At 37.2% G+C, this 12,500-nt stretch overlaps 1 protein-coding gene across 5 annotated transcripts in view; it reads right to left on the bottom strand.

Moving 5' to 3' along the window:
- LOC113810934 (CCR4-NOT transcription complex subunit 2) overlaps positions 1-12,500 on the bottom strand; it is a 16,902-nt gene that overhangs the window by 890 nt on the left and 3,512 nt on the right. Inside the window, exons 1-9 of one of the 5 annotated variants that reach the window (XM_027362588.2) lie at positions 11,751-11,826; positions 8,712-8,958; positions 6,096-6,283; positions 5,797-5,898; positions 5,212-5,361; positions 3,755-4,016; positions 2,198-2,305; positions 1,961-2,084; positions 1-1,079 (exon numbers count right to left, since the gene is read on the bottom strand). The exon at positions 1-1,079 is cut by the window's left edge and continues 890 nt beyond it. In XM_027362588.2, the coding sequence (XP_027218389.1) occupies positions 978-1,079; positions 1,961-2,084; positions 2,198-2,305; positions 3,755-4,016; positions 5,212-5,361; positions 5,797-5,898; positions 6,096-6,283; positions 8,712-8,958; positions 11,751-11,790 (1,323 nt within the window). In that variant the 5' untranslated portion in view covers positions 11,791-11,826 and the 3' untranslated portion in view covers positions 1-977. Of the gene's footprint in view, positions 1,080-1,960; positions 2,085-2,197; positions 2,306-3,754; positions 4,017-5,211; positions 5,362-5,796; positions 5,899-6,095; positions 6,284-8,711; positions 8,959-11,492; positions 11,545-11,750; positions 11,827-12,500 lie in introns of those variants that run through there. The other 4 variants (XM_027362589.2, XM_070122621.1, XM_027362590.2 and 1 more) reach the window with 4 other exon arrangements.

Raw genomic sequence — 12,500 nt, 5'->3', positions numbered from 1 at the left:
TTTAAAAACTAAATAATTAAATCTCTAAAGACAAAGCTGAAAGATAACTGTGACAGCTTCAGTGAGAGGTTTGTTACTGCATCAACTATATGATGGAAAAATTTTGGGAATGGGCAGATGGAAGGGTGAAAGTAGCCCACATTGGCATTCTCAACTGTGGCAAAAGATAGCTGAAACAGTATTAAGAACTGGGATATCCTACTGGCTCTCCTCTGACCCTGTGTGTACAGTGCTAGCAGTGAACACTGACAACCCAAGACTAGATGGGCTGAAAATTCCTTGACTGAGACAGCCAATTCATGGTGCCAAGGACTCAAGGACCTTTGACTGAACATCTGTTAAGTAGCCCAATACCTCAGTACAGCAATAAGGGCCTAATCACCCAAGCTACTGTTCCTGTGGCAATTTCACCACCCAAACCTAGATTAGCTTTGAAAACAAAATCAATATTCATCTGATGCTTTAAAATAAAGCAAATTAATGTGATCAGCAGGGGTTCACATCAAATTCCATATTTACTTCAGCATTAAGCTAAAATAAAGTACAATAATTTTCAAAAGAATTCCAATAGAAAAATAAATAAATTTCCAAGATAAGAGAACTGCCTGAATAAAAAAAAGGGTGCCCCTGCTATGTTTAGCTTCTCCACCGGTCTAATGCTCTCACAGCTGCACATCATCTCAATACTCTGCTAGCAACTTAGGTGGTGGTTTGTTCTAGGTACAATAACCCAGCATTTGTGGCAAACCATTTTGAATCTTTCTTCTTTTTTATCAAAACGTCTATACATTTTATATCCTATACAATAGGCATTTACTGGAAGATTTTCATGGGCAGACTGAGTTTGTATAAATGAAGATTTATAACAAAATAGTTAAAATGCAATTTGATTCTACCACAAAAACTGGGCTTGGGCCCTTTGCCTAGGCTCCTCTGCATTGAGGATGGTTTTGGGCTTGAGAGTAGAGTGTGGGTAGTCACAGGGTAGATGAAGTCGATGTGATACCACCAGGGATGTGTGGGCGCTCTTCCAACTTGTCGTACTCAAGATGGAATTCCTTTGGCACTTTCCTCCAATTCTGGAAAAGTGGTGTACAGTCTTAGTTTACAGTGGGGTCAAAAATCTTTTTAGCTTTCCTTTTTAGGTATAATTTTTCATGGTTAATGGTACTAGACATCTAAGGATAAATATGGTAAAATTCTGAAATAAAAAAGGAAAAATGAGTTAATGATTAGGACAAGAGGTGTTAGATGTTAAAGGTTGCAGTGCACTATAGTAAAATGTATTACTGAAAAGAGTAAAAAGGGGAAAAAATTGGGTAAGGCAGGAATTTGTAAAAGGAGAAAGGGTCAAGGGAAATTAGGTGAAGGGTGATAACAATAGGCATGGGTTTTGGGGGGAGGGGACTGATGATTTTTCTACCTCTATAAAATCTAAATCTAAAATGTGCATAAAACAGAAAAACAGAAGATGAACAGAGAGTATCTTTTAGGAGTCTCTTAATTTTGTTATAGAAGAAGAGCTAAACTAGTTATGTGCTCTTAATTCCCATTTCATGTGGAGTAATATCTAAAATACAATATTACTTCCAACCACATCATAAACAAACAGATGCCTTGGAATTGAGAAAAAGTACCAACTTTGACTATAAATAGGACATACTTTAAATTTTTAAACTGGTAAAGAAATATGCTCCTGATTTTTCTTTTTAAAAGCATATTCATTTATAAGGCCTTTTGACAAAAAGTAGCTTCTTTATTTTAGCTCAATCTTGTGATTAAATGTAACTCAATGTTTGTAACTTATTTCACAAGTATCATAAAATCAAAATGTATAAACTTTGGAGTCTTGAATGAGAATCACAGATGATTTTGTGTGTCCATTACACATAAACAGATAATGTATGCTAAACTGGATAGCATTGCAAATCATTACATGAGCTTTAAACAAAATTCATACCTGGGCATCAAAATAGAAGTAAGTTCCACGTTCAAAGTTAGGACCCTTTTCCACTGGTGCCATGCCTGGGGCTCTGGTTATCCATACTCGTTCATCTTTGTGATATCTCCAGTCCCGGTTGTACCTAGAATATCAGTACTTTAAGTAGTTCCAATTGACAAAATAAACTTTAAAAATTCAAAGGACATGGAGAAATATCTAATAAATGAAAAATTGATATTTGAACTTCATACTTACAGCTCTGAACCAGCCAATATTTGTAGTACATCTCCTGCATTGGAGTAAAACATGTAGAAGAGCAAGTCCTCTCCATATCTGTCAAACTTTACAGGCGCTAACTTCCCTCTGTAATAAAATAAGATTGTATAAACAATCCTTACTTACTTAGGACAATATATAGCTGAAGGTAGTGGCAGAGTTAGGTAATTAAACCCATATGAGATGATTGAATGATACAAACCAAGGCAAAGTTCTTCTACGGCAATATGTGTTGATGCTCCCAAAAAGTGCTATTTGTAAAAGATAAGAGACGATCATCCATTTTTAGTTAAGTTGCTCATACTGTATACATGGTGAGGATAAATACTACACTGACCACATAACTCATTACTGTGATGTGCCAAGTAGTTCATGTATTACTATGCTCTTATCAAAATGATGTTTTGTAATTATCAGTGTCTGCTTTTCCACCTTTATGCCTTTCAACCACTTGCGCTGGCTGATTTCTGACAGTGCCAATAGGCTCCATTCATTGACAAGAGCTGCTGAGAAATGTTCTGTTTCCAGTGTTGAGCCAATTCTGGTTTATATTAAAGACTATACAGTGGAGATTGAAGATGGAATAGACATGAATAACCATCCCAGTTTGATATCTGAGCTTATTAAGCATCCCAAATGTTAAAAAAAAAAAAAAATAAAGGTGATTACAGACAAGGAATCAGACAAACAACGGAGCATAAAAAAGATTGGTGTTCTCGCTGTATAAAGGTATGTAGTAATAGAGCATATTGTGTAAATAACATGGTGGTCCAGGGGACTGGGCCCCCTGGCTAGGCACATATACACCCTCAGGGGTGTATATATACTACTGTGTTAGGCTAGGTTGGATGTTGGGTTGGGAAGTTTTGTTTAATGATAACTGGGGTCCAAGAAGTAGAGCCTCCTGGTAAGGTGCACGCAAAGGGACTTTGGGTGGCATTAAGGCTGTAGATTTACCGTAAGATTGGTTGGATGCTCGTAGAATTTTTGGATAATATGCGCATCAGCCAATAGGCTTTCAAAAATGGCGGGCATATCTATAGAGTTTCACAAGCTGTTTTTATGCATTTTTGTTTTATATTCATTCTATTTCAGCTTGTTTTACCCAATAATTTCCTTGATATACTTCTATCGGGAATATGAACTCAAGATTGTTAATGAAAATGGTACTCAGATCTCCTCAAAGGTTCATTTGCACAAGAAAAAATGCACAGAATTGTTGAAATAAATGGATTTTCTGTACAAAATACATCAAAATTGTTTCAAAAGCAAGCTACTACCCAGTTACCCGTACTGACCAACTTTTTTTCAATATTATATGCAAGGGCAAGGTTAATGTACCAAACATTTTGAATTCAATGAATATGGTGAATATTCTCATGCATAAAGACAGCAACAAACATATCAAATATTACAATAGCACATGAAGGACCTAATCACTGAGCAAAATCTTAAAAATCAGTAGCCTATAATATTAATACAATAAGCATTTCAAACATTCTTAAAAATAGAAAACTGTGCAGCCTTCAAGCCTACCTGATTTGCTGATTAGTTAAGTATTCTTGCGGAACATGATAATCTATATCCTGAGGACGGCAGGGGGTTTCTGCCCAAGGGCCACCGAAATTAGGGTAGAGATTTTCAGGGGAATTCAGATTTAACCCTAAGGTGGTTAAGTCTGACCCTAATGCCAATGATACGAGTTGGTGGTCCGTTTCCGCTGCTCTGATAAACGTTAAAAGACCCACCATCCCGAACTGGTCCGTCACCATGTCTCCAGGTATGTTTGTTACTTTACCTGTAATACCATACAATGTGAAAAAAATACAACAAAGATTCTTTCAGATTATTTAGCACACCTATATGCAGACAAAATGGTTAACATAAGATCAGATGTTTCAGAGAACCCTTGTTACAACTTGAAGCTAGGAATTTAACATTCATCTTTTGATTAATCCATATCATAGATAACTTCACCCATCAATTCTAAGTTATGGCTTAAATTCCTTTATTACTCATGACACTTCTTCTCAATATGAAACAATATGAAAAGCACTATATTGCTTTCTTGATTCATAATCAGGCGGCTCCATCTTCTGTTCTGATGAGAAAGTGATATTATTACAAAATTACATACTCTTTTATTCATTGGTCTGTCATTATTTGTGCTTGTTATATTGGCATGGTAAATAGCTTTACCCTTTATGATTATGATCCAAATATAAACCAGTTTTGTGAGGCATTCAAGGAGGAGGGGAGAGTCTCAGTCAGGGATAGCCAACAAACTATGCCCATGAATTTTATATCTATTTCACCTTCTTCTATATACACTAAACTCAGAGCTACTTTTCTATAATGAATTACTAACCATGGGTGTAACTATCATAATGCCCTTCCCAAATATCTTTAACACACCATTAATCATAAGCACTTATCACCAAGAATCATTTCTATTATCTTTACACATTAATTCAAAAAAGTAAAAAATAAAGAAGTGTTATTAACCCATAAGCACAGTAAACCCTGTAGTTTCTCCTCTCAAAAAATGTCTATGGTTTGGCTGGATGTAATATGCCATAAAGCATTAGACTTCTTACTTCACAATCACAACATTCACAAGAAGGTAGAAGTGGTAAATAAGATTATATGTGTGGCTCTGGCTGAGGAGAGCCTGCAAGGGGAGAGAGGGTAGTGGGGATGATATTGTGGGTGTGGTTGAGGGAAACTTGCAAAAAGTAACATATATTAGTGGATGCTACATGGCTCATTCATAACAAAATTATTACAAATATCCCATCACTTTCTGACCCCCCCCCCCCTTTTTTTTTTTGCAACTGAGGACAATCATACCACACAGGTCACTAGCCTGTTCACTATCTACCCTCCATCTAATCTCATATCTATTGCTTGTCTCTTTCCTTAATGTACTTTATACTCCTATCCATATAAAACAAGACAATGTCGGAGCTTTTTTTAACACTGCAAGTACCTACCGTCGGCACGAGTTTGAATTCCTCTCCTCATAGATTCTCTCTTCTCTGCTACCCGTAGGGAGAAGTCCGATGATGACTCTGAACTTGCCGTCGAGGTAGACTTTTTATCATTGTTTGAGAACCCCCCGTCATCTGAAAACGGTGAGAAGACTTTCTTTCGGTTATCACACATTTTCATGGGGGTAAAGGGATATAAGACACAGTCTTCACAAAGGAACAGAAATAGATTAGAATTACTTAGAGCAAAGGGGAGGGAAGGAGAGAGAGAGAGATAAGACGGTCTGAGGAGGAGGAAGAGAGAGAAATCTGTACATAAAAATAGGATTCATGACAGCATAAAGCAAAAATAAGAGGAAGAAACAAGGGTCATGGACTTGTAATACCTGCATTTGCCTCACCATTTGGGCCTGAATAAACTTTATCATTTCCCAATGCACAGGTGAGGCATGACTCTTAACTTATCCTGACAATAGAAAGTATAGGAAAATGAAACTGGAATAAAGTTACAGAGATAGAAAATAAAGAAAGGAAAAGTGAAGAAGAAAAATCCAGAAGTATGAAAGTCTTAGATAAAGTTCCACTTACTTTTCCCAGTTGGAGTAGATTGAGTACCTGGCAATGCTGGGAAGTCCTCACTACTCATAGTGAATTCAGAGGTTTCGGGCGTCGGCTGCTTCACCATTCCCACTGATTGATAAAACCCAAAGATGTGAATCAATGAAACTAGGCATAAAACCAACTAACTTAAAACCTACAAAACTAAATATAGGTATACTGTTTTGTTATCTCCTCAGGGAGGAGATAACATCTTTCACAAGGTCTTATGAAGTAGCTACTAGAACATTACAAACTTCAATACAGAAATCTTGAACAAACATACGCACCATAAGGTTGTCTTCCAGCCATAGGGTTAGGCTGGGAGTTATCGGTACTTCGGGAAGATAAGGAAGGGAATTCTGACAGGTCCAATGGAGGTGGGGCCGAGTCCCCACCAAAATTACTGTGGAGACCCATCATACTATTGCCGCCACTTCCATAGGGTCTCCCCACAATTCCTGTTATACTACGGTTTCTGTAAGGATAGACAAGTTCAGTTGCAAAATAGGTGCATGATCTATTTTTGTAATAGGATAATTATCATCTCAATATATCATATATCAGCATTTATATCTATCACTATATGAATATCTAAATAAGAGAATGTTGCACTGTTCACCATGAAGTAAATCATGATGTTCAATTTAATGTAAATCCCAATATGGAAAAGACATCAATAATAAGATGCATATAATTCATAGTTGTCAACAATGCATATGCAATTTGAAGATGCAAGTATCTGAAATAGTTTAGTTATCCAATTTCTATTTCTTACCCTGGCATTACTACCTCCTTAAAAACAGTTTTTGGAGGTGTCCATTTAAATTCTTAAGTAAACTGTATCAGAGTAATATGGTCTAACATACTGTAACATAGCTGTGACTATAAACTAAAAATCAAGTGGACATTAACAAATGAAAAATGTAGTTATGAATGCATTAGCATCTAAATGTGGCATGATGCATCCTTCGTAACATGTAAAAAAAAAAGTGTAAGTAGCTACTTTTTTCATTTACTTTTAGGTCATATCAACTTGCAAGTCAGTGTAATTACCAAAATAAAATCCTAGTACTGAACTGAGTATAGGGCTAAATATAGCATAGGGACACAAAGTAATCCACATTTGATTGTCCAACATTCTTATCATGCAGAACACTTGTGCTTACTTAAACATTCCCATCACAAATTTACCATTATAAAAATAAAGATAGCAAGGGGAAATGTGCTACAAAAATTGTCAAAATGAACTATTATAAAAATATAGTGGTAACAGTGGTAGTGACGGTGGTGGTGGTGGTGGCAGCAGTGGTGGTGGTAGTGACAGTGGAGGTATATAGTAGTGGTGGTGGAAGTGGAGGAGGTGCAGGTGGTGGTGTTGGTGGTAGTGAAGAAGAGGAGGAGGAGGAGGAGGAGGAGGAGGAGGAGGAGGAGGAGGAGAAAGGAGGAGGAGGAGGAGAAAGGAGGAGGAGGAGGAGGAGGAGGAGAAAGGAGGAGGAGGAGGAGGAGGAGAAGGAGGAGGAGGAGGAGGAGGAGGCGGAGGAGGAGGAGGAGTAAAGACAAAAAGAGGAGGAGGAGGAGGAGAAAAGACTAAAAGAGGAGGAGGAGGAGGAGGAGGAGGAGGAGGAGGTGGTGATGATATTGGAGGTGATGGTGGAAGTAGTGGTAGTGAAGAGGAGGAGGAGGAGGAGAAAGGAGGAGGAGGTGGTGGTGATGATATTGGAGGTGGTGGTGGAAGTAGTGGTAGTGGAGGAGGAGAAGGAGAGGTGGAGGTGGTAATTTTAGTGGTGGCGGTAATAGTGGTGGAGGAGGAGGAGGTGGTGGTAATAGTGGTGGTGCTGGAGGAGGAGGAGGAGGAGGAGGAGGAGGAGGAGGAGGAGGAGGAGGAGGTGGTGGAGGATGTGGTGGTGGTACTAGCAGTGGTGGCGATTGTGGTCGCAGCTTTGATGTTAGTGTTGGAGGTGGTGGGAACAATAGCAACGGTTGTAGTGATTGTGGTGGTTATAGCTGATAATCAATAGTAATGGTAATAATAATAAAAATAATATTAATAACATTAATGATAATACAATTAACAATTTTAGTAATAATATTGATGATGATGATGATGATGATGATGATGATGATGATGATCATAAAAATAATAATAATTAACAATTTTCATGGTAATATATTTTAGGAACAATTAATAATCTTTTAATGGATCTAATCTAATTCAGAATGAAACCATTTCCTTTTCCTACCTCCTTCCCTCTTACGGTAATGTTTTATTTTTCACTAGGATACTTTACTAGTGTCTCTTTAAAGAAGAAACACTGAAACAAGTATATGTTCTCAAAATACCAGAACTTCTGTCTTGCATGGCATTGAGTGATACCTTATTGGGGTGAAAAAAATGAACTAAGGGAAACTGACTACTTCAAAACTTTCTTAATCTCTCCCACCCATAGACTGCAAGACAATTGGGGTTGTGTGTTAAAGTATGATTTAGCAATGGGTGTGTGGTAGGTTTGGTGCTGTACTTTTCACTACTACCAATCCCACTAGTAATGTGAAAACCACATACACTGCATGTCAATACAGTAAGAATGTTTAAAATTAGGGCTTCAAACACAGGAAACTGCATAGGGAATCAGTGTTAATCCTTATATAAGGTATGTAGACTCCTAAAAGTGACTCAAACCTCCCTCTCATAGGAAGGAAAAAAGTTAATTCCACCATAACTGAATCTTTTGCTGCAGTGAGAATCCCACTTCACTTTTAACTATATGCAACAAATCTTTCTACATATAAAATACTAAATACATTATTTATCTTATCCTTTTGTAATTTGTAACATCTCAGTATCCAGTCATTAAACAACTCTATCCTCATGATATGAAGAAAAGGTAAATCTTAAAACTTACCCTAGACCCTGCATATGTCTAAGCATATCGGTGACTGCTCGCTGCTGTGTTGCAGTCTGAATACTGTTTGCCATAAAGAGAGAATTTGTATTTTGTGTTGCTGCCACAGCTGAGGACAGGGCTGCCAGGCTGGAACCTCCTGAGCTACCACTGCCACTGCTGACAAGACTTCCGACGCTCGGACCGCTTGCAATACCACGACTCTCAATGCTTCTGGCAACAGTGCCGCCTAAACTCCCCATAATACCTGAAAAAATTGGAATATATGATAATCTTCTCAAGTACAATATAGAATGATTGGCAAATATACAAGAAAAAGAGAAGGGGATAAAATCCTCTCAAAAACCCACAGTGCACTCTGGTTGACATGTTCCCATCACCTGCCCTTCAGTCAAATTTTTTCATGAGAATACCTATTAAGTTAATGTATTTCCTTATTACATTTTTTGCCACAATGCACCATGATACTTATTTATCAAAAGTACATTCTAAATACATACACACACACTACATACTTTGATGTTCACATATTTTTAAAATCATAAATACTTGTTACATGTGCAAACTGGTGTCACAGTGCTCCTTGTGGCTTTTGGAATTAAAGTTTGTTGATAGTGTTACTTGTTTCTGAATTCTTTTATAACCTTCTGATGAAAAGAACTTTTAAATAAAGTGTTACAATCTCAGGGATAATACTAAACTGTGAATCATATGCAATAACAATCTTGTAGCTGCACATAGCTCATTGAAATCAGTTCATTGTTCATTGCCTTCCTCATTGGGCCATGAATACCAATACCTTTCAGCAAAAGGTAAACTAGCTTTACATCTTTAAATAGACTGCATTTTGTACTGAATGAAGTAATTGGCTAGGATATGTGGTGATTTGGGAGGGGCCAAGAGGCAGATCCCCAAGCTAGGGAGATACCTCATGGAGAGCAGGAGATTCCCCTAGCCATCAGCTAGGGGAATATGGCTACTAAGAGCATTTTTCTTAACTTCTCCAATCTTTTACTTTCACTTAACAAGATTCATACTTATTATTATTGTTATTTTTAGCTTAACTGTTATATTTCCCACTTCTAGGATACAGAATGTTTTAAAAACTTTCAAAATCTAATATTTTTGGTAAATATTTTGAAGTTTACTTTTTTCTTTTCTTTTCTTTCAGCTCAGTATAATATCTATGTTATAACTCAATATAATATTTATATCTATGTTATCATTATTTGCAAAATCTAGTGATAGGGGTGTAGTTGGATCTCATAACCTAACAAATTGTGCTCTTGTAATCTAAATCTATTCCCAAGACACAGAGCATTTTCTAAAGACACTGTACCATCTAAACATGGGTTTTTGTTGCCAAGATCAATGCACCCTCCAAAGACAAAGTCCCAAAATCAAGGTATTATGAGAGCCCAAAAATCTAAACCTAACCTTTCCTAGCTTCTATTTAATCCCTAGACATCGGGGCAAGACCCCTTATCCCCCTTTATGAGCACTTAGTGTTGACTTATAGAAAATGTGACATTAAGAACTCTGGCTGTGTGAGGGTGTTGTGGACTTATGCAGCAGTTATTGTGATTATTTAGCAATAAAGCAGCTCTACCTTTTGTTTAAGACTATTTCTTTTGCTCTAATACATAGTGGTGACCATTTCCTTCTATCTCTGTGTCACTCTAGGTAACTTTTAACCTAAACACATACTACCCTTGATAACAAGAGATATGTATTTCATTCCCAACAAGAAGACTAGGGTCATGAGTCCTAAACAGTCATGCTTAATTCTACAGAAAAACTGCACATTGCCAATCTGAAACTGCTAATAACAGTTGTTTAGATGTAGTATTCAGATATAGAAACCAACTATACTGGCTTGTGGCAGACATGAAATATACCAGGAAAATTGTGAGGAAAACATAAAATAGTAACAATAATAATAATAATGATGATAAACAGTAATATCACATAAATACACAATATTTTTATAGGCCTTTGCCAGACTACTGTTATGGGCAGAGGCTGGCACAATTGCTTGACACCTTGCCATGCTAATAACTCCCCAATTATTGTTTCTTCCAGCTAAAATGATTATACCTGGAGAATTTACATCAAATTCAAAACAGTGATACCAAACTCATCACAATCTGCGACATGCAGCTTTTCGACAGAATAAACCCAATTACCTCTCAAACTCAACCATCTAATAAGGTGCTAAAATATGTGATCAGCATTACAGGAGTAATTGGGAATGCATTCCAAGGGTAGTCCCAGTAGAGATGATTACAAGTTGACATATATATTAGCAGAACCTGTTCTCCATTGCCCCAAACTCCTGAGATTGTAATTGCTTCCTGGCTAAATGTATAAATGAAGGAGTTGCAGGTATGGGGGTACAACGAGTGTCTATCAAGCAATTACGAGTTCTAAAATCACAAAAAATGCAAAATAACAAACAATTTACCTGTAATGCCCTACACACTGGCTGTTGTATGGTGGAAAATAAAAATCAATGCTCTTGGCTACTCCCTTCTGTATAACCCTTGACCAAAAACATTTCCCGCAACAATGAATTACAATAATCTGCAAAAATTGATCAAATTTCTCCAAAACACAAAAAACAGCACAAAAGACAAATAATGCTAACGTCAAAACCTAAAAAATACTAGAACATTCTGCGACACCACTTCACACCTCGCAAACCCTACAGTACGAAAACCAACCAAAGCTACTCTCTAAATGCTCTCGGTCTTCCCGCCGACTCCATCTAGCTCTAAATACCCTGGGGAAACTTGTAGGAAAAGGCTTCGAAATCCATGAAAATCGGCCCTGAAATCTGGCCAGGGTCTGAGGACTCGCTAGGAAGCTAGACATTTCACCCTTGTTATAGCGACCCGCGGAGCTCTTAGGCCCTCCTCTCTGATTTCTTCCCCTTCCCTCGTATCTAAAGAAGACGCGCTTCTCCCTCGACCTCGATAAACACCCCATACATAGGACAAATAAGAGAAATAAAAGAGAAACTCGAGAGTCTCTTCTTACACTTGACAGAATCTCCGAGATCAACAAACGTCAATGCCATCTAGCGGTGAGATACGCAAACAGATGGGGCGCCAAGTTTGAATTCCTTTTGGGGAGTTTCCTTGATCTTTTCCGAATAGAAAAATTATATAAAAGGGCCAAACAACGGAGAAGTGAAAGGTATGAATTGTTTAGGGGCCTTTCATTTAAATAAACTAATAAGATAAGAGAAGGAAAGGAAAGAAAAAAGGATATTTTCTTTTTACATATTATAGTTATATACCTCAAGCGAGTGGCGCTAGGTTTGAATTCCTGTGAGAAGAAGGTGATTATTTTTATACAAGGAAACTCAAGGAAGGGAAGACGGGAGACGGTGGAGAGCCTTGATTCTTATTTATACCTCTGTTATTATCACTATTACATACCATATGCGATTTATATCGTTTTATGGCGAAATTCTTTCTCTTGACAAATAATCCAAGGAACGATATATACAAAAATATCTTTGAACATCTGAGCGCTTGGACAAAGTGACTGAAATCCTTTTTTCGAAAAAGGTTCTAGACTTATGTAATGATATACATTTTCTTTTGAAGGAGGATATATATTTAAGCGCGAATTTGGGAATGCAATTGGGATGAGTGAAAAATAAATTTCTTCTTTCTGTTATAGGTCGTAGTAAAAGATACCATTTTGGACTGGGTCTAATTCATATTCTATTTTTTGCTTGCCGTAATAAAAAAAAAAAAATGCATATGTTGGTTGTATCGT

The sequence above is a fragment of the Penaeus vannamei genome, chromosome 6, assembly GCF_042767895.1.
Source record: "Penaeus vannamei isolate JL-2024 chromosome 6, ASM4276789v1, whole genome shotgun sequence".
Classification (NCBI taxonomy): Eukaryota; Metazoa; Arthropoda; class Malacostraca; order Decapoda; family Penaeidae; genus Penaeus; species Penaeus vannamei.
This window is presented reverse-complemented; position numbering and strand designations above follow the sequence as displayed.